Below are 21,373 nucleotides of genomic sequence, written 5' to 3'. Positions count from 1 at the left end.
GCTGGTCTTGAACTCCAGGGCTCAAGTGACCCTTCTGCCTCACCTCCCAAAGTGCTGGGATTATAGGCATGAGCCACCACGCCCAGCCTAATGAATGTGTCCTTTAGAGGATCGGGGCTACATATGCATGAGCAGCCACACAGACTGTTTCTTCCCCAAATGTTGGCCTGTCAGTGTGTGGACTAAGGTTTTGTGATGACTTGAAACTACAAAAAATGAAGGGTGGCTTTTTGGGATCTAAATTTAAGTGTCATATACCTATTTACACCTTTTAACACATGGGAAATCTAGCCTAAGAAATAATCTTGTACAACGTCCACTTGTATACCTAATCCTGAATTGTACCCTACATCTTTAAGATAAAAAAAAAATACTAAAAGTAAAAGAAATAATCTTTACAGGGAAAAATACACAAACACAAAGATATGCACTGCAGCCTTATTTGTACAGTGGAAACTGGAAAACACTCAATGCCAATGGTAGGTAGGTAATTTTATAGAGCCGATTGTCATCTTATGCAGCCACTTAAAAGCATCCAACCGGAAAGCCAAATATTTATGCTACCAGATAAGGCGACAACATGAAGAAGCGCACCAGCGTTTTGATCGTAATTATTTAAAACACTGTAAATCCACAGGACAAAACAGCAGAGAGGGAACTGGACCATAGAGATAGTCGATGTATTTATCATCAAAGTTTTAAAATTGTTACCGCATTGTGAGGCCCAAAGGAGAGAAAGGTCAAGTGTCACACAGTGGGCTTGTGTGTCACAGTGCAGATCTACTTGGAGCCCACTGGGCACCTGCTGGCAGGATGGGAGACACTTCCCAGGGTGGCCGTGCACCTCAGAGCCAGTGCATGAGGGGACAGCGCTGGTGAGTCAACTTGTCCTTCCTGTTGGAGTGTCAGCTGTGAGCAGTGCTGACGTGGCACGGCGGTGCAGTGTGTGGACCCTCCGTGGTTTGTTGCCACATTTTGAGCAGTTCTGCTTGAGTGAATGTACGCAGATGGCACCTCAGAAATTGGGAAAGCAACCTTGCCTACATGCAGGGAAGTAGCCAGCGTTTGAAATCCTTTGTGATAGGAGTTTATTTTAAGGGAAACATTAAAACAACAGGCACATGCTTAAGCGGTGAAAAGCAATACTAGTAGGAGCACCAAAGAACCACTTTAGTCTAAACTGAAACTTGAGGTGTGAGTGGTCTGAGCAGGAATGGTTCAGAGTCTACTGGTTTTAGTGTCTGGGTTGGCTGGGTTTGCTAAGACAGGATATTAGAAAGAGGGCTGAGATATTCTGTGCTAGGAAGTGTTTTTTAACATATACTAAAATAAAATTTGAGAGCTTCAAGAGATGGATCTTACAGTTTCTTCCAGCTTAATTCTCCCACACCCCACTAGCCTGGAGAAGGAGTCGAGGTAGGACGTCCCAACTGGGCTCAAGCTGGGTCAGGGTGTCCAGTCACCATCCCTAGGTCCACGCCGGACAGTGAGTCATGGACAATGTCTCTCCTCAAGCCTGCCTGTGACAACTGCCAGAACATGTGTGCAGCCAGGCTGGAGGGATGGAGGTGACAGGGTGTCTGTGGTTCTCAGACACCAGTTGTGCCAGGTGTTTCTACCAGGATCCAGGCCAAAGCACTCTGGAAATGCAGGGTCTAGCTAGGAGGCTTTCTAGGTTTATATTCATACTTTTGCTTATATTTGTAATCCTCTGGCTCCAACAAAGTTCTGGGTGGATTGACGCAGATTTGAATTGCTGTCATTCTAACTGTCATCGTTCCCGACTTTAAAGAGAGCCACAGGAAGTGTGGCAGCTGAGCGACTGTTGCCCTCCAAGGAATCTGCAAACACCTTCTCTAGGGATTCACCTCCCCCAACATCTGTCTTAAAAGAGGGTTAGGACAGAATACTATGCGTGCCTTTCATCCTTGGCTTCTCTTCTGATAAAAGTAGACCAGCTCCTAGCTAGACTGTGATCACAGAACCCAGCAGAAGTCAGGGACTAGGCACTGTGTATGTGCACACAAGGGGTCAAGAGAGAGAGAGACAGAGGGAGATGGAGAGACTGAAAGAGAGAGAGAGAGAGAGAGAGAGAGAGAGAGAGAGAGAGAGAGAGAGATCAAAATGGGCTCAGTGGCATGGAGGGTTTTGATGAAGCAAGCTGAGGGTCTGGGGGTGACCGGAGGGCATGGAGTGGCCACTGCTCGCTGTCTGTTGGCCTGGTGCTGTGCTGGGACAATATGAATATGCCTAAGAACAAGGCTCTGTTTCCAGGGACTGAGGACCCAAATCAGGGCAGGTCTGATGAGGAGACTGAGGGAAGTCTTGAGGAGCAGAAAATGAGAAAGGATGAAATTAAAACGCAGAGATGAGACAGGTAGGGAAAGTGCTCCACTGAGTACCACATGTATACACGCAAGAGGTCTTCCCTATGGGCGAGCAGGACGTGATGCTTCTTGAGTGCTGGACAAACGACTCATTGGCTTTTATGCCGAGAAGTGGCAGATGTAAAAGAGGAAATATCGTTACGGGAAGGGAAGTGTTAAGGCCTCTGGTCAAAGAGCAACTTTCACACGATTCACGGAGTGGTAAGGAAGGGAAAAACCTGTTTAAAACAACACACCGAGGGGAAGAGAGACGGTCGTCTTTGGAAGTGTGTGATTTCAAGCACAGCCTGCAATTTTGCCTCTCTTCTTAAAAACAAGTGTCCTGCCAGTCATGGTGGCTCATGCCTGTAATCCCAGCACTCTGGGAGGCTGAGGTGGGAGGACAGCTTGAGTCTAGGAGTTCGAAACCAACTTGGGTAACATAGCAAGACCACCATCTCTTAAAAAAAAAAGTCCTATGTGTCTGTTACGGATGTGTAGCATTCCTCTTCCAAAGGCTTGTGTTGTGTATAATCCTCGTGCTGCTGTTCAGCTTCTAGGAGTCCAGCTCTGTCTTCCTAGGTGACTGAGTCCATCAAAGACCAAGTGTGACACTTCTCTGCATTATTCCTCAGGCCAATGTTCACTAAATATTTGTTTTTTGTTTGACCGACCCAGATTCCAGAGAGGGAGACAGTTATCCTGAGCCCCTCTTTTTTTTGATATATAAACTGTTTATTAACAGACAAGATCTACAGACTTTATTTCTTCTTGGATATACCCACGGGATAGCCATGGCCCCAGCGGTCTTGGTGGAGGCCTTGGACACGAAGGCCCCAGAAGTGGCACAGCCCTCTGCAGGCCGCCGGGATCTTCTTCAGTCCTGCCAGGTCATCACGGAGCTTGTCGTTCAGACCATTGGCCAAGACCTGGCTGTGTTTTGCATCTTTTGCATTCCTCTCTCCGTTCAAAAACCAACCTGGAATCTTGAATTGATGTGGATTCTGCATGTTCCATCTCATCTTCGGTGAGTTCTCCTGCCCCCTGGGTGAGGTCAGTGTCTGCTTTCCAAAACACCACACGGGCATATCTTCGACCCACAACTCTAGTGGCAGTTATGGCAAATGCTATTTTCTGTCCCCCATCTATGTTGGGAGTGAGTGCTCACAAAATGTTCTGGAACTTCTTTGGGATCACTAGAGACATGGCAATGGCACAAGTCTGAGACTTGATTTTTTTTTTTAAACACAGAAATGACATTTTGCTGCTGGGGCTCTGTTGCCATCCTGGTTCGAGGTCTTCAGGTGTCACCGTTGAGGGGTTGTTCCTGATGCAGCTTCACTTCCAAGAGAGGGATTTAACTAATCTGTTCAAATGAACAGACTGCAGACTCTTCTCTTGGCTTGTAGAAAAGAGTATTCAGTTTGGACGGCACTAGTTTGCCCATACCGTTTTTCTTCTTTTGTGAAACTGAACGTTTGCGGGAAGTTGTCTCATGCGGTAGTGTTGGGCAATGCTGTCATAATTAAGGCAGAATGGCGACTTGTAGGTGCTTTACTCTTTCTTTATGCCTTGAAATTCCAGGAGCTGAATGTATGTACATGCTTGAAGACAACTGTGAAACAGCCAGTCTGAGGAGGGTGAGTTACTGCGGACAATCAGCCTGAAAGGAAGGCAACCTCTCTGTTTTCTGGAGCAACAGATAATTGGAGCTTTGGGTCACCGGGTAGCCTGGTTAATGGTGCTACCACGTGCAAGTTTTATCATTTTGCCACTTAAAAATTAGAATATAATCGAATACATGACATGTAATGAAAATAAACATGACTTCATCTTTCTTTGAGAAATCCCAAAGTACCCCAGTTGAGAAAGGATCTTGGCACCACCCTTTTGGGCCTGGAACAGATTGTGTTGGCAAATGCAATACAGACAACAGAGCCTTGCAGGGTGCTTTCTGCAATGTATTAGGCACTTTTTTTCATTTTTGGCAAGAAGATATCTCTTTGCAACCATTTTGCCAGGCTGCATACCAAAGACAGCTTGTACCTTGGGCCTACTTATCCCTCTGGCAGGGAAGGGCCCACCTGAGAGGTGGACAGAGGCAAGGGGAGAAGAAATGCATTTGAATTTAAGATTTCCGATGGATTATCCCACAGTGGGCATTGATGCGGATGTGGAGTCAGATAACATCTGCCCGAGTTGGAGTTCACTTTTCATTCCTGGTTCTAAGAGTGTCCTGTCCTCCCGGTCTCTACAGCCTCTTCTGCTCAGTTCTGACCACCTGAGGCACTTGGGTCCCAGGATGCAGGGCCAGTGGCAGGTGAGAGCTGACTTGTCTTCCTGGACTGACAGCCAGGTGGTGGGTTCAGGGCGACTGTCAGTCAGCAGGATGGACCTTTCCACAGGCATAACACATGGGGGTCTGCTGTCACTGGCACAGCCACTGTTCCTGGCGCTGTCTCCTCTCTTGAGGGCCTCCCAACATGTACCCAGTGCTGTGATGAGCAGTGCAAAAAAACCAGATGTGTCCACAGCCCCAGGTTTCTCTGTGTGAGACACTGAGTCGTTGCAAAAAGAAAACAATCACCTAGCCATGCAGAAACCTGCAGACATGCCCTTTAGTGGGTGATGGGTCCCGCCCAACACACTCTCCATGTGCGAATCATGGGCGTGTGAGACGAACCCAAACCGAGAACACTGCAGAAACAGAACAAGGCCACCGGCTCTCTCTGGAAGACTACATGGCCGCGCAGCTTTCCTAGAACACAGAAGATAAAGGTGATGTGATGGCTTCACGTGCCATGTACTGAGCAAATTTGCCTCAAAGAAAGGTCACTGTTGGGCTGTGAAGGAGATTCAATCAGATCTATTGGTGAATTGGTGGTTTGTATCTATGCTGGCTTCCTGGTGTTGAAAGTTGCACTGCGGTTATATAACAGGTGTTAATATTTGGGGAACCCACGTGAAGGATCCATGGGAAGTATCTGCATTACTTCTGTGATGATTTGCAAGTCTGATATAATTTCCAAATTGAAAAAAACTAAAAAGATATAAGTGTGCTGTGACTTCCGAAGTACTTTCACAACAATCACATCATGTTTTCATGATGATCCTGCAAATTATATATGGAGAGCAAAGCGAAACAAAGAAACAGGCCAAAGGGATAGATACTAGAATGCTAAGGGGACAGGATATTATATTAGCCTCACTTCTAGTTAACCAGAACTAGCTGACCAGAGATCTTTTATTTTTACCCCTGTTGTTGCACACTGGGCCTTTTCAGTAAGTAAGAGCTATTCTGAGGTGTCAAGGACCCCATGTCCTTGGGACACTCTGATGGCCACTGTCCTGGTGACCTCCACACGGCACAGCTGCAGATGTGAATGCAGGACACAGAGGAGGCTGGGCAGAGTGTTTAGTAAGCTCGGAATATTCTTCTAGAAGGATTCTGGGATTTACCATTTGTCTCTTTCTATAAAAATGCAGTGATCTTCCCTGCCCTCAAATCTGGTGAATAGAAAGTTCCAATTAATTGAGTTTCAACGACTTGAGATTTGACCGCATCTATTGGTGTGGAAGATGTTTGCGCTGCTACGGAGGTCACTAGTGGACCTCTTGGGAGGAGCCCAGATGTGCCTTTACCCACGCAGGACTGGTGTGAACCACAGTCGGTCGGAGGAGAGCAATCAGCATGTGGCTTATGTTAAATCAGGCCTCATCCCCACTCTCCTCTCTGGAAAACAGCAGCAGAGAGACACCTTCATATATCTAAAGTCCCGGGGGATTGACTGACAGTACCTTTGTCTGGACCATGCTGGGTCTCTGGTCCCTCAAGTGCTCCAGGGTCGCTGCGATATCAATCTCTTTAGCACCTGCAACAAACCACAAATTGGGCTGAGTTCAGAGCACAAGATAATCCACGCTGCATCTGTCAATCTCCTGCTGTTGAGGTTCCCTTTAGGCTAAGAGGCCAATTGAAAATTATTACACTCATCCCTCAGCAGCCTCGGAAAGCAGCTGCAATTTCAGTGTTCATATAGAAAAATAAGGCGAGGGCAGCTTTCATTAGCATTAATTCTGGAAAGCTGGGCTGAAACATTGTTATAAGATGCCTATATAGATACTTACCAACTGCAAGCCATCGTCATTAGAGACCAAGGTTTTACTAGTTGTGTGTGTGTGTGTGTGTGTGTGTGTGTACGCGCGCGCATCATTTTAAAGAATGTTTTAAATCATAGGAAGCAATCTATATACTTTAATTTTGGTCACAGAAGTTTATTTTTATTTAAATAAATACAAAATCAGACTAATTTAGGCTAATTTGACTCAACGTTAATATTGGCTTTTATTTTTTGACTCAGAGTCTCACTGTCGCCTAGGCTGGAGTGTACTGGCATGCTCAAGGCTACCGCAACCTTGACCTGCTAGGCTCAGGAGATCCTCCTGCCTCAGCCTTCCAAGTAGCTGAAATTACAGGCATGCACCACCACACCCGACTGATTTTTTGATTTATTGTAGAGACGAGATCTCACCAAGTTGCCCAGGCTGGTCTTGAACCCCTGGATTCAGGTAATCCTCTCACCTCTGCCTTCCAAAGTGCTGGAATTACGGGGGTGAGCCACTGTATCCGGCTAAAATACTGGCTTTTACACGTAGATAGAGTTCCCTGTCTTTTATTTATTTATTTATTTTTATTATTGTTTTTTATTATTTTTTATTTTTTTGAGTTGCAGTCTCACTCTGTCGCCCAGACTGGAGTGCAGTGGCCGCTCCTGGCCACCGCAGCCTCGACCTGCTGGGCTCCGGCGATCCTTCCGCCTCAGCCTTCCAAGTAGCTGGAATTACAGGCATGCGCTACCACGCCCGGCTGATTTTTTGATTTATTGTAGAGATGAGGTCTCGCTGCCCAGGCGGGTCTCGAACCCGCAGGCTCAGGCAATCCACTCACCTCAGTCTCCCAAAGGTGCGGGATTACAGGCTGAGCCACCGAGCCCGGCTTCCCTGTCTTTTAAAATGGAGCGTTCCGCATTCTTAGACGAAGTAAAAGTGCCCATGGCTACACTCCCAGGTTAGTTGTTTCACGGAGAGCTCCATCCTCCTTGTAGACAGCACCTCTTCTGTGGCAGGTGATGTGGTTGCATGCAGATAATGCTATTCAAGTTTTACATTTTAGCTGTATCATTAATTCAACATATGTTCTTGTTTTCCATTTTTCTAGGTCCTTTAGTACAGAGGGTTCCAGCATCTCCAGCTTGCTGCAGTTTAGAGGGGGAGGTGGGACACGACCACCAGTATGAAACACCAGACATTACAGCAATTGAGAGCAGGGGAGTACCTTTGAAGCGGGTTAGGAACCCACTGACTGAGCAAGCCCAGACAGGTGCCTGGTGTTTTGTGTGCTCTGTTTCATCTCAACTTTACCAGAACGCAGTGGGGATTAGAACTATGGTCTTTCTGCTGTGAATGAGGAAAATGAGACTCATCTAGGTCCCATGGCTTGCCCAACGCCATGGGGAGGAAGAGGCCATGGTCATCAGAGCCCAGACTCACCCAGGCAAGATGGCGTGAGTCACAGATGACCCGAGGAGAGGTCCTGCCTGGGAGGCCACCCAGAGAGCTCCAGGCCTTTCTTTTCTGCCATGGCCTGAGAGCACGCCATGCCCTTCAACCATCAAATTCAGAGAGAAAATTTGAAAATCCCCAAAGTTATCTTGATTTCTTCACTCTGTAGTTCTATAGCTTTATCAGGTGGCAGTGGAGAAGTCAGTGATGTCTCCCAGGTGTGGCCTGACCTCCTGATGGACACGTGGCTCAAGAGGAGGTGGAAGGACAAGGTACCAGCAACCAGTTCAGAGAGAAAGGGCCTGAGTTTAGAGTAGCCAGCAGATAGGGAGAAGAGGCAGGGACAGCTGAGGGGCACTGGGGAGGAGATTATGGTGATAACAAGGAAAGGAAGAGTCTTCTCCAAAAGACAGATTTGCCTTAGAAAGTGAAGGCCCTCCATGGAGTGTGAGTGAATGAGCCAGAGAGAAAGAGGGATGCTAGCTTCAGTTACACATGTGGAAGTTGTGTGTCAACAGCGCTGGCATAAAGTCCAGCGTCACACAGCCCTGATGGTACCTGTTGGTAGGAGCTGCAGCTTCTGGACACTTTGCACATAGAACTTTTGCTGCAATTTAATTTTAAGTGTGAAAAGTGCCACAACTGCAGACAGAAGGATAAATAAGCTGCAACGCACAGTGTCCATCCTTCAAGCATCCCAAGTTGGGGGTAGAGTCCCAAGCTGGACGCAGATCACAGATGGGTGCACCCAAAGAAAGGGTGCATGGCCACCAGCACCCCACATTCTGCCTGACTGACTCTTAAGAATTTACTCAGAAGAAATGGCAAGACTTTTGCTGTTTAATTACGACGTGTAAAGAACAACTGCATAACTAAATAGCTTTGAAGTAAAAATAGGTGAAAGGTATTTCTATGTACAGTGAAGTCATCTTGCCAGCTGCCTATCTGCCCTCCCATTTAGTAGGCCATTCTGCTAGCCTGTTGGCCATGTTAATAACTGCTCATAGGCTGGAGAAGTATACACACTAAATATACCATGGGGGTGTCATAATTGTTTCACAAAGGTCACAATGACATCTCTGAGGAGTCCTGCTAGTCTGAGTGGGGAGGGGGTCAAGCCAGGTGCAGAAGCATAGGCGAGGAGGGTACTGACTAGGCTCCTGCATGCCACAGAGCTTCAGGTGCACACACAGAGCACACTGATCGATGTATCTTTGGCCCTTTGCTGCAGGGATACTGGGCTCTAATACACAAACCTATTAGAACTGGTTCTTAGTAATTAAAAATGTAAGATGTCCGTTGACTTTTTAGACACTGTTCCCAAACAGAGAGACCAGTTAAACAGAGTACGCTGGGTGGCTATCAGGCGTTGAGTTGTACTAGGTTATGTAGGATTGTTTGGGTTCGGAGTAAAGGTCTTGGCTTCCTTTTTGCTCTCTTCCAGTTAGGTGCTGAGCGAGGGAATCTGGCAGCCAGCCTCACCTCAGAATGCGCCTTACCCTCCTATTTCAAGGGTCCTTGTGAGGGTCTCAAGAGATGATGTGTGATTATGCTATAATTTGCAAAATATATTAGATGCTCAAGCTATTTCACAGATGAATAAAACTCTTCTGGGCAAAGACTAAATCTGATCAATCACATGCCACACTGGCTTTCCAGGTAGGAGAACAACCTTATCTTCCACAGTAACCACTCACTTCCTGACCCAGGAGTCATGAATGTCAGGAGAATCAGGTGTGGGATACACAGTCTGATTCAACAGTTAGAGAGCATCTCAGTCTTTTCAAAGTGCAATATTAAGGAGTTCATCTGGGATACAAAATTAAAACAAAACAAAAGCATTTCTCTTTTTTTCAGTTTGCTTAGGGTACTCTTAGGGTATTTTTTTTTAGTCCTTGAAACTATTTTTTTAAAACAACTTTCAATTGCTATTTAATTCTGCAGGACTGTCAGTATGATAAAACCGGTATCAAAGTCTTCAATACCTTACAGTCACTAATCAGAGATCATCCTTATGGGATGTGGGCTATTGCAAGATGACACAGATGCCGGCCAGGAGGAAGGGCCCTTCTCACATGTAGGCAGTTATTTCAGGAGACAATAATGACCAGTGGTTGTCTCCCAAAGCTATGGCATGATCCTTGATAAAATACTGCCAGTAACATTTCTTTCCTATTTCACTGCAATGTGATACCCTTTTGGACTATTGTTTGTGAGAAACAGGAAAGAGAGAGCCTCAGTAGGTTACCCCTAGAGAATAATTCTGAGATATCTTTCAAAATATGAAGCAATTCAGGAAAGATATCTCAGAATTATACTTAGCCTGAAACCAAAATTGAACAGTAGAGGAAATTAAATTAATGCTTTAAAAAGTGTACAGCACTAAAATTAGGTAAGTAATGGATTTATTAAGTAAAATCAATTGCCTGATGTGGATGGCTCATGTCTTCGTGTCTGCTAGAATTAAGAATAATTAGTCATTTGCAGTGTGTGTAGAAAGAGAAGTTTTAATAGAACTCACTTGTGAGACCTTTTCTAAGGGACAGAAAGACACAGGGAGAGGCTGGCGAAGGGCGGACGCCGGGTCCGGCCCCATTCGTGCTCCCAGAGCACTGTGTCCTCATGTGGTGCATGAACACAGAATCTGCATTTATCAAACATCTGTTGGGGGTGGGGGCAAGGAAGGGTAGGGTGGGTGTGTGTCCTCCTTCACCAGATAAAAGGCTTTGCTCAATGTAAAAAGATTTATTTAAAGCCTCCACTATATAGAAAGCTCCCTCTAGTGCATTTGAAATAGAATTCTTTCTTGAAAAATCCAATTTTGCTGACAACATGAAGGTGTAGCTAACGAATGTTAAGCTAAAAGGTGGGCAGACCTATGGGGTGTGATGCTCACTCTGAAAGCACGCCAACAGTTGAGGCATTACAGCAGACGCAAAGACCATCCAGGTGGAAGGGAAGGAACTTAAATGGATATGGGGGACACAGTATAGGCTTCCATGGGGATGATCCAGCGTTTTCTATCTGAGAAGCACTGTGACTATTCACACACCAGGGAAACGCAATGTACTTTTAAAGTCACACATCCTGATAACTGATGAAGTTCAAGGTGCTGATTTTGGGAATGCATAAGAGGTATGGAGGCAGACTGCATCCTGGCCAACCCCTCGGTGTGGTGACTCAGGTTCCTCTCTTGGGCCAGAATGGTTTCTTTTTACCCCAGACACGTGGGAAGGCCCATCTCAGGCCCTGCTGGTGGGTGAGGAGTGAGCTGCAGATGCGAGGCCCTGCATGTCCTGCTGGCATCCCAAAGCCCTGCTCAGTAAATGTCAATCACTCCCAGTGTTACTTCCTAATTCACTTGGGTTCATTGGTTTCAAAGTTTACATACTGGTTAATTACATTTTAAAGACAGTTGGAGGGTTTTTAGCTTTAGATGGAAAGTATTAACCGTTAAACGATAAACATTACAGGAATATTAGTACTGAAGTATTAAAACTATTTGTTTCAATGAAATAATCCATTTGAAGTTAGAGAAATCCAAGCAAATATGCCACTGGTGTGTCTTTATAAGGTTTGCTTTGATTTCTCTTGGAGGTTGGTGACTGGCTGAGTGAGCCGTGTGATTCAGCTAATGACATCAGACCAACATCCTCCCAGGTAACAGGAGTGGACGTGGATGGCGGTGCACTGGGGGAGGCCATCATTGCTGTCTCTCAGTGGTCATTCCTCAGCACACGATCAGGAATAATAACTGAATATGCATATCAAAACTTGATTTATTTTTTATTTTTTTGAGTTGGAGTCTCACTCCGTCACCCAGACTGGAGTGCAGTGGTCGCTCCCGGCCACCACAGCCTCCACCTGCTGGGCTCCGGTGATCCTTCCAACTCAGCCTTCCAAGTAGCTGGAACTACAGGCGCGCACTACCACGCCCGGCTGATTTTTTGATTTATTGTAGAGATGACGTCTCGCCAAGTTGCCCAGGCGGGTCTCGAACCCGCAGGCTCAGCAATCCACTCACTTCAGCCTCCCAAAGTGCAGGATTACAGGCTGAGCCACCTTGCCTGGCTTAAATTTTATTTACAGATTTTTTTTCCAGAAGGCTTTGCAAACTGCAGGGATACCATGCATTCTTGCTTCTTAAAAGGAAAAAAGATATTATGTATCAAATGCACAAGAGAGAAAAACCTTGATTTTGCATGAGTTAATGCTCTCAATTCTACCCTCTAGAAGAACTGAAACAATGCCTGCTCCCAGCTAAATGCATTTTGAAGGAACAAAGATGGTTAAGAGGAGCCCAACAGACCCAAGTGGAAGAGTTTCTGTGCTCCAGGAGGAGGACAGTGCTTGCCACAAGTCCAAGCTGGGCATGCTTCTGTTTGTTTCAAGCTCACGCTTTGGGAGGACTGGACTATCTTTCTGGCCTCGATGCCAGCAGAGGCAACCATGGTGTTGAACTGAGTGGCATGTCACAGTCGGAGTCCCCTCGCATTCCACAGGACAAAACATGACTCAAAGGAACGGGTCCAGGATGCTCTGGGCACCTGTGCCTTCACCACGCCTGGTCTCAGGGCCACCTCATGGCACAGACTGCACACCACGTGTGTACACACATGCACAGACACACACGTATGCAGAGACATTCACACCTACATTGCACACTCAACTCACAGCATACACATGCACACAACACCCACACCCCACATCACATTCCCACACACCATATACCTGCGTGCACATGCACACGCCCACACAACACCCACACCCCACATTACATACTCACATCATTCAAATGCACACATATATGCATAGGCATGCCACACACACACAACACTCACACCCCATGTCACACACTCGCACACATACACACTCACTCCCATACCATACACATGTGCACACACACCCGCAGTACACATGTGCTTACACACAGATACTGCCCTGGGCCTTCTGTGCTGAGCAGCTTTTACTTCACACTTTTTCTGGATAATCTTAACTAAAGACTAATACAAATGACAAGCAGGATTTTTTTTTTGCTGCTCTTTTGATAAATTATAATCTCCTTTTTGCAACATTTCACCGGGATCAAAGACAAATTTACAACAGATTCACTTGAAAATCAAATACATCAGGACCAAACCAAAATATGTATTTCTTACTTTTTCTCCCCTTTGAATACATTCTGAATCATTCTTCTGGGAAAACTGAAATGCCTCCAAATCTTTATTAAAAATATAAGTTAAACAAAGTGTGGAATTCTCCAAGTGTGTACTGTCAGTTTGAAGTCACCATCCTTAATACCCCAGAAGAGGGGATTGTGCAAAATATCCTGATAATTTTCTATCAACTACTGAAACATCCCATAATACTGCACAGGTGTCAGCATCAACACAAAGAAACCAGGCCTCGGTACCCACATGTAAATGAATACAACTTGGTTAAGAAAAGGAAAGTGTTAAGAGGGGTGATTGTTAAAAGAGAATAGATAAATTTAATGACTAAAAATTCCAAGTCCTATCCACGCACGACCATGTAAAACTGTTCCGATATGGCACCGTCCACAGTGTGCTGCTGTCCATCCATGCCTTCCTGCAGAACAGTGCCAGGCACTGTGAGCACGGATGGGAAGCAAACACAGTGTCCCTGCTGATAGCAAGAGATCCTGAGGCAACACAGTATGCAAAAGCAGGTGAGTGCCTGCATGCCTTACGTACGGCGTCTGTGTGAAGAGACACCGAGCAGCCACAGACCAGAACGACGCACACATGTGTGCCTGAAAGAGGGCCTTCAAGACACGGTCTAGGTCCTCAGCACACCTTAGAACGAGAGAGCAACACAGGGCTTCTAGGAGGATGTCTGCTGCCGAGTGACACCACCAAGTGACAGTCTGCACCAAGCTGTGAACCACACCGGGCAGATTCAGAGAACAGGAGCTGGGCTCACTGAGATAGACTCCCGGGTCACTCACACATCACTTGCATCTTTTGCACAAAGAATGTGCTCATGCACTTGTCCAATTAGAGTACAGAGAAGCCCTTACAGCCTTGGGAATGGGGCCCTTGAACCCCAGAGCAGGGAGGTGGCAGAGCGGCTGGTGGGGGCTGGACGAGCAAGCACCCGGGGGATGGACTCGAGTGAGTGGATGAGAGCGGAGAGGAGGCAGAGAAGGGGACAGGGAGCGTGGTGACAGGAAGCGAGGAGGGGCCAGAAAATAAGCAAGACACATATACACGAGACAGACAGAAAGGAGGGCCACAGACACAAAATGCAGAGAAGCAGCCATCCTAGAACAGAAGGAGCAGAGGCAGGGATGGCCAAAGATAAAAAGGGAACCGCAAAGGTGCTGGGCGGGGGCTACCTCCCAAAGCCTGCTCTTGCCTGGCTTGCAGGCTGAAACTTCCATCTGTTCCTGAATTTCCAAACAAGGGTCAGAGCCGAAATACATGGACTCAAGAAGCAGTGCTTAGAGCACATGCCAACAACGACTGACCACATTGCCAAGGCACGCTGGCCGCACCTTGGTTCTCTCCTGCATTCTCGCCTGCGCCCTCAGAAGTTGTCTGCCCCCAGCTCCCTCGTGGTGAATGGCTGCGGGCACAAGTGGCTTCCTCAGGTCTCTCGGCCCCCAGGGAGAGGGGCATACAGGGCTGGGGGAGGTGGCAGGGAGAAGAGGGACTGCAGCCCCAGCAGAGACAGCTCTACCCAGACGCTCCTGGTCCCTGACCTGGCGGCTACGCCCCATGCCTGCGGCTGTGGGTGGGAGGATTTAGGATGGGCAAGGATGCTCAGGGTGTGGGAGAGGGGAAGGCCTAGACAGCTCCAGGGTCTCGGCCGGAGAAGAGGGCTGCCCAAGGACAGCCCTCAATGTTGGGGTGAGACCTGCATCTCCCAGTTTCTGAAATGTCTTGAGGCGTTCATGTGTCCTCGGGGGTAAGAGGAGGGTGGCCCAGGCAAGGCAGTGTGAGGACATGGGATGCCGAGGAGCCAGGCTGTGTGGACCGTGGTTCACCAGGGCCACTTACTCCTCTCAGGTGGGGACCAAGGAACTCCTGTGAGCTTATGTGGCTCCCAGATGATGGAGGGACCAAAAACACCTAAGGTAATTGTGGGATGATAAACTGCAACATAGTTCATGAAAACACTCAGAGGCTGTGCTGAAGGTGTCTTCCAAGAATAGCAGTCCTTTTTGTACCTTTCCCCCAGAAGATGGTCAACCTCAGTGTCCATCTGCACTGGAGCTGGGTGGTGGACAGCCACGCCCGGGGACCGCAGCTCCTCCCACATGCCCATCAGCTGTCCCTTACACCAGAGTGTCCGATGCCCACGGTACCAGGGAATATGAGGCGGCTTCCCACTTGGAGCTGGGACACTTCACCCAACTCCCCCCCATGCCTGTCACTATCTCTCATGCATCGGAATAGCTTGAGGGGAAGGAAATAGGGTAAAAATAAACACGCAGGTGAGGGAGGAACACCCACACTGCTGCCGAGTGAACACAATTTCTTCCACTGAAACAAAGGGCACAGAGAGGCTCCCTCTCCCCTTCTCTCCTCCTCTCCAGTTCTGGATGCTTCTTTTAGCTGAAGTTTCACGAGACAAGGCATTATCACTCCTCAGGCACCGGAGGCCCACGGTGTCTGCGAAACCCGCTTCCTGCTGTTTCTTCAGGTTTTCACTTTTCAGCCAAACACGAAAGCAAGATGAGCCCCTACAACCCACCCCATTGTCTCTCTCATCCCAACCAGCCTCATCCGCAGGAGAGTAAACTGCATACCCAACCCTCCCTTGGCGCCAGTGCTCTGGTGCCATGGCAGGGGGCAGGCTCAGGCCTCCCCCAGAGACCCCTATGGACGATCTGACCTGGTCTTCAGTTTCAGCTCCGTCCCTCCAGTCCTCTGGTCCTGCACCGCCAGGCCAGTCCTCTGATGCCTAGGGGACACTCTCACTCCCCTGTAGACGCCAGACTGCGACCAGAGGGCGAACCCATAGGCTGTGGCTCCAGGCGCTCCAGATCTATCCTCAGGTTCCTCTTCCTCATGCGGTTTTCACTTCGGCCCCAGACAAGCTCCCCCTACTCACCTGCCCCTCTGTCCTCCTCTCTCAGGCTCTGAGGGGTTTGAGGCTCGCAGCTAACCCTGGTGTGCTCGAGGCCTCTGGGCAAGTCACAAAGCCCTGGGGATCCGCTCAGCTCAAAACAAAGTGGTCAGTTTAACGACGACTTGAGTCCCCATCCACTCTGTGAAAAGGGGTCTCCGGATCTTCCCGAGCTCAGGGCAGCTGGTGAGTGAAGCTCCTGCCTGCACTCTACATTCCCAGCCTCCTTGGTGGCTCTCCGCCACCCTACAGACCACAGGTCACAGAGTGCTTTTGTCTGTCTCTCTGGCAGGGCATACCCTCCAGGAGGATGGGCATTTCTGTTCTGTTCACTGTTTGCAGACACTGTGCCTGGCATCCAGTAGGTACTGAATAAATACCAGGGTGAACCATGTGAAGTGGTGGATATGTCCCTTGTGACCCACTAGGATGGCGCTTCCGTGAGTTAATCTAGTGTTTGCCAGCAGAATGAACGGCACCGTGACCATAGCTAGGAGGGAACAGCAGGATTCCATGAGGAGACAGGGAGAAGAAGGGTTTGGGAAGAGGAGACGGTGCACCCGCCATGCCACGGAACAGCATGTGTGAAGGCCCTGAGTTCTGCAGTGCCAGGGGAGCCAGCATGGCTCCTGGAGGAGAAAGACCCGCTGCAGCCAGCCTGCCCAGGGTTCCAAGTCCAAGTCCAGGGCCAAGGCAGGTGTTGAGGTCTTTTGGTCTGAAATACCACACTGTCCACGGTGTGAGAACAGAACAAGAGGGGCAACATGGCACAGGGAGAGCAAGACAGGGAAGGTGATGGGCAGGGCCCCATGTGACAAGGAAAGAGAGGGTACAATGAGGAGGCCACCACAGTGCTGCCCTAGGCGGCGGTGGGGCCCACCAGGCCCTGTGAGGGCAGGAGCATTCTTCAGCTGTGCTGTCCAGCCTGGCCATGGTGGCTTGGGCACTGGACTTGTGGCTGGCACCATGGAGGATGTGCCTTAAAATTTTACTGAATGTTAATTATTTTACGTAAGCACATATGGCTACTGTATCGAAGAGCCCAGCTCTGGAGGGATGCTCGTTTTTAGAAGCCCAGTGAATTATTATTTGAGAAAGGAATCTAATAACACTACATACAGAAGATGATGAATACTGGTGTTGAGCTTAAGCCCATGCCTGCGGGGCAGCGCTGCTCAATAAGCAACAGGAAGCACTCACTGTGTGGCTCCTCTTGGCTCCTAGCGGGTCTCCCATCTACTATTCAAACCTGCCATTCGAGGTTAACATCTTTTCTAAAAAAACATAGGAGAAAATCAGCTGGGTATGGTGGTACACGCCTGTAGTGTCAGCTACTTGGGAGGCTGAGGAGGGAGGATCACCTGAGCCCTGGAGGTTGAGGTTGCAGTGAGCCACTCCAGTCTGGATGACAGAGTGAGACCCTGACTCAAACAAACAAAAAACACAGGAGAAAATCTTCATGCCCTTGGATTTGGCAAGGATTTCTTGGATATGACACTCAAAGTACAGGTCACAAAAGAAAGGATTTTAAAAGATAAACTGGACTTCATCAAAATTAAACACTTTTGTGGAATAAAAGATACTATCAAGAGAATAAGAAGGCAATATACATAATAGAATACACATATTTGCAAATCATATATATAATAAAGGATTGATATTCTGAATATATGAGGAACTTAGACAACTCAACAATTTAAAAAAAAGCCCAGTTTGGCAATGGGCGAATAACTTGAATAGACATGTCTCCAAAGACAATATACAAACGGTCAATAAGCATGTGAAAAGATGCTCAACATCACTAGTTGTCAGGGAAATGCAAATCAAAACCACAATGAGATACCACTTCACACCCATTGGGATGGCAATCATAATTTTTAAAAAAAGGAAAATAAAAAGTGTTGGTGAGTACCTGGAAATGTTGGAAACGTTTTGCACCATTGGTGGAATGTAAAATGGTACAGCCACTGTGGAAAACAATTTTGGGTATCCTCAAAGAGGAAAACATAGAATTACTTTTGATCCAACTCTTCTACTCCTAGGTGCACATCCAGAGGACATGAAAGCAGGGATTCAAATGGATATTTGCATACCCACATTCATGGCAGCATGCTTCACAATAGCCAAAAGGTGGAAACAACCCAAATGTCTACCAGTAGGTGAAAGGATAAACAACAGAAAAGGGAAGAGAATTCTGACACAGGCCGCAACATGAATGAACTTTGAGGACATTAAGCCGAGGGAAATAAGCCTGTTGCAAAGGGGGAGCTATTGTGATTCCACTTACATGAGGTCCCTAAAAGAGTCAAATCGCAGAAACAAGGTGAAATGGGGATCCTTATCAAGGAGATGCTTATGTGTGTATACACTGTGTGGCAGGAAAACAGTAACACAGATCTAGTTACTGAGGCTGAAAACCTGGTGCTGGACATATGGTCACATGGGCACCTAGTCATCTGTCCACACTCACGGCTGTGAAACCAGTACATGGGATAACAAGAGCCAGTGACTCAGTGGAAAATGAAGCTCCCAGGCTGCAGCCACTGCCAAACAAAAGTAACAGGTCTCCCTCAAACACACCCTGGGGCCTTCTGAACACAGCAGTCACCGGGAGGCTGGGCTGTGTCTCCTCAGCAAAGCCTCCACGGCATCTGGAGGCCTTACGGATGCCCCTTCTGCCCAGAGATCCTCATGGGATAACGCTGTATATGTGGCCATGTTTCTCAGCAGCTAGGGTTGGGCTGGCTCCTGGGTGAGGCTTAGCCCCAGACCAGCAGGGCCCAGCCACTCAAGGTGACCTAGTCACTGTGACCTTTGGGAAACTCCATTATTTGCTAGGTGCTCTCCATGCTTTAAAAAAACTGTGATGGTGCTGGGTGCAGTGGCTCATGCCTGTAATCCCAGCACTTTGGGAGGTGGAGGCAAGAGGATTGCCTGAGCTTAGGCATGCAAGACCAGCCTGGGCAACTTGGTGAGACCTCGTCTCTACAATAAATCAAAAAATTAGCCGGGTGTGGTGGTGCGTGCCTGTGGCTTCAGCTACTTGGAAGGCTGAGATGGAAGGATCGCCTGAGCCCAGCAGGTGGAGGCTGCAGTGGTTGTGAGTGTGCCACTGCACTCCAGGTTGGGTGACAAAGTGAGACTCTGACTCAAAAAACAAAAACAAAAACAAAAACCCCCCAAAACCTGTCATGAACTAGAAAAAAAAAACAAAAACAAACCCAGGTAAAGCGATGTCACAAGTAAAAAGAGCACAACCGTGGAAAATATCTCAGCTGAAAAAACATTCTTTGCTGTGTCAGCTAAGCCCATCAAGCGAGAAAGGATCAACAATCTAAAGTGAATTCTGATGCAATATATTACTGAGGCGTGAGAGACACGTCCATTGCAACAGAAATAACGTGCAAAAGTGTTTTACAGATTGGTGCCTACTTTCCCGCCACAAAATCCTTTGCAGAGCATAAGCCTGTTTGCTTTGATTTCAAACTGCATTACTGTCTACTTGCTACTAAACTAGACAGTAGAGAAAGAGCTTAAATTATTCCAAGTTTATTCTTAAAGGCCCTTAAACTAGGCCCGAAGGCCTTAATCCCTGAAAGGCCTTGGAGACAAGTGCTGCTGACGCCGTCTGGGTTGCAGCTGGGTGCAGCTGCAGGCACGCCGAGGCTGAAGCCCTGGAGGACTCCCCCTTCAGTGCTGGCTGCACGGGGCAGCGTTCTTTGGTCCTTGCAATTCATTCCTCTTAAGAAAGGGAAATGGAAAGAAAGGCTGCATGTCCAGGGCTCTGGGCCTTTGATCATCTGAGGAACACTGGGTCTGCCATGGGGGCCTCAGCTTCTCAGGCCAGACAAAGACGCCCGGCCGCACAGGCAGGGCCCAGCCTGCCAGAACAAAACCCTGGCGCCTCTCAGTGTGGAGGCCTGGGAAGGGCCCACCTCGCCGGCGAGGGGCCACCCTGCCCTTTGATCTCTCCCGAGACCACAGCCTGGTAGGGCCCTGGGTCAGAGGATTTCACACCGCACACCCCACCGGGGGAAGGGGAGCAGGTCAAGAACAGAAAGGGGGCTGACCAAGCTCAGAAAAAACCCAGAGCCTGCCCTCTCTGGCCAGTTCCACATGGCTGGGTGCGTATTGTTGAGCACTGAGCCCACGCTTAAAATGGAATTTGACATTACATGGTACAATGGAACCAGTAAATGGCATGCTTCGGTGCTTGGACAATACCGTCAGCCCTGTCCTCCCCTTCCCCCAGTGCCAGAATCCTAAGGTCTTCTTCTCTGAGGAGCAAACCTGTGCCACTTAGAACCCGGGCACGATTCTTTCAGCATGGGCAAACACTGAAGTCATGAGCATCTGTGCCACCTGCGGTCCCCCTTCCTTGGGGAGGAGCAAGTTCCATCTGAAACATGTACCAAGTGGTTTATCATGTCATCATGTTTACAAACACAGGTGTGATAGGAAACATTTCAGTAAAATGATCTGTACTGCTCTGTCAGTATTTTGGTGTAATAGAAGCAAAATATTTATGCATAGGAGAGAGGAAGAAGGGAGGGCTAGTGATAAAGGAAGAAACAGCTCTATGGATAGCTCTGACCTCTAATAACCGCAAATTTGCAAAGGAAAGGGTATATCTGAAACATGCATCTTTTTAATAGAGAAAGTTAGAATTATGCTACATCTAAAAAGCTATGTTATTGAAGGAACATCAGAGTGTTTGCATTTTATGTTTGTTTGTACATCTTACCACTGAGCTAATTTGGGGTGCTTAGAACAATGTTGAATGGTACAAAACCAATTTCCTTTTCTCCCCAGCAGCCAGCAAAGGAAGCCAGAGACATCAGGCAGGCGTGGGGTGCAGAGCTCTGGGTCTGGCTCCAGATGTTTAGTGGCACTTTCCCCCTGTATTGTCTTTTCTTTTCTTTCTTTTTTTTTTTTTGAGTCAGGGTCTCCCTCTGTTGCCCAGGCTGGAGTGCAGTGGCATGATCATGGTCCACCACAGCCTCAAACTCTGAGGCTTAAGTGATACTCCCGCCTCAGCCTCCCGAGTAGCTGGGACTACAGGCGTGTGCCACCATGCCCAGCTGAAACCCGTTCTATAATCAGTGTCTGCTCCTGTCACTGGGCAGAGGATGAAGAATGGAATGTTCTGGAAGGTGGAGGTCCCTGCATAAGCACATACAGATGCATATCTGTGTGTGTATGTTGACATAGAGAGAATGATTTATTCACAGGTGGGAAAGAGACCATGAGAAGTTATCATCCCAGTGTCTCCCAAATTCCGTTGGATAGTAGCAGGTATTACAAGGAAAATGAAATGTCTTTTTGAATAAGCTTAGGAAATGCTGGATCAG

General features: G+C 47.8%; 1 protein-coding gene across 1 annotated transcript in view; it reads right to left on the bottom strand.

Annotated features, from left to right (window-relative positions):
• The window catches only part of LOC103263345 (receptor-type tyrosine-protein phosphatase N2-like), a gene marked incomplete at its 5' end in the record, with an annotated part of 138,858 nt that overhangs the window by 3,255 nt on the left and 114,230 nt on the right, over nt 1-21,373 (bottom strand). Inside the window, one exon of the mRNA XM_021713934.1 lies at nt 6,165-6,238. Within this exon, the coding sequence (XP_021569609.1) occupies nt 6,165-6,238 (74 nt within the window). The remainder of the gene's footprint in view (nt 1-6,164; nt 6,239-21,373) is intronic.

This window comes from Carlito syrichta, unplaced genomic scaffold (assembly GCF_000164805.1).
Source record: "Carlito syrichta isolate Samal-C Ts95f unplaced genomic scaffold, Tarsius_syrichta-2.0.1 Scaffold304886, whole genome shotgun sequence".
NCBI lineage: Eukaryota > Metazoa > Chordata > Mammalia > Primates > Tarsiidae > Carlito > Carlito syrichta.
The sequence above is the reverse complement of the archived record's forward strand: the minus strand, read 5'-3'. Positions and strand labels throughout refer to the sequence as shown.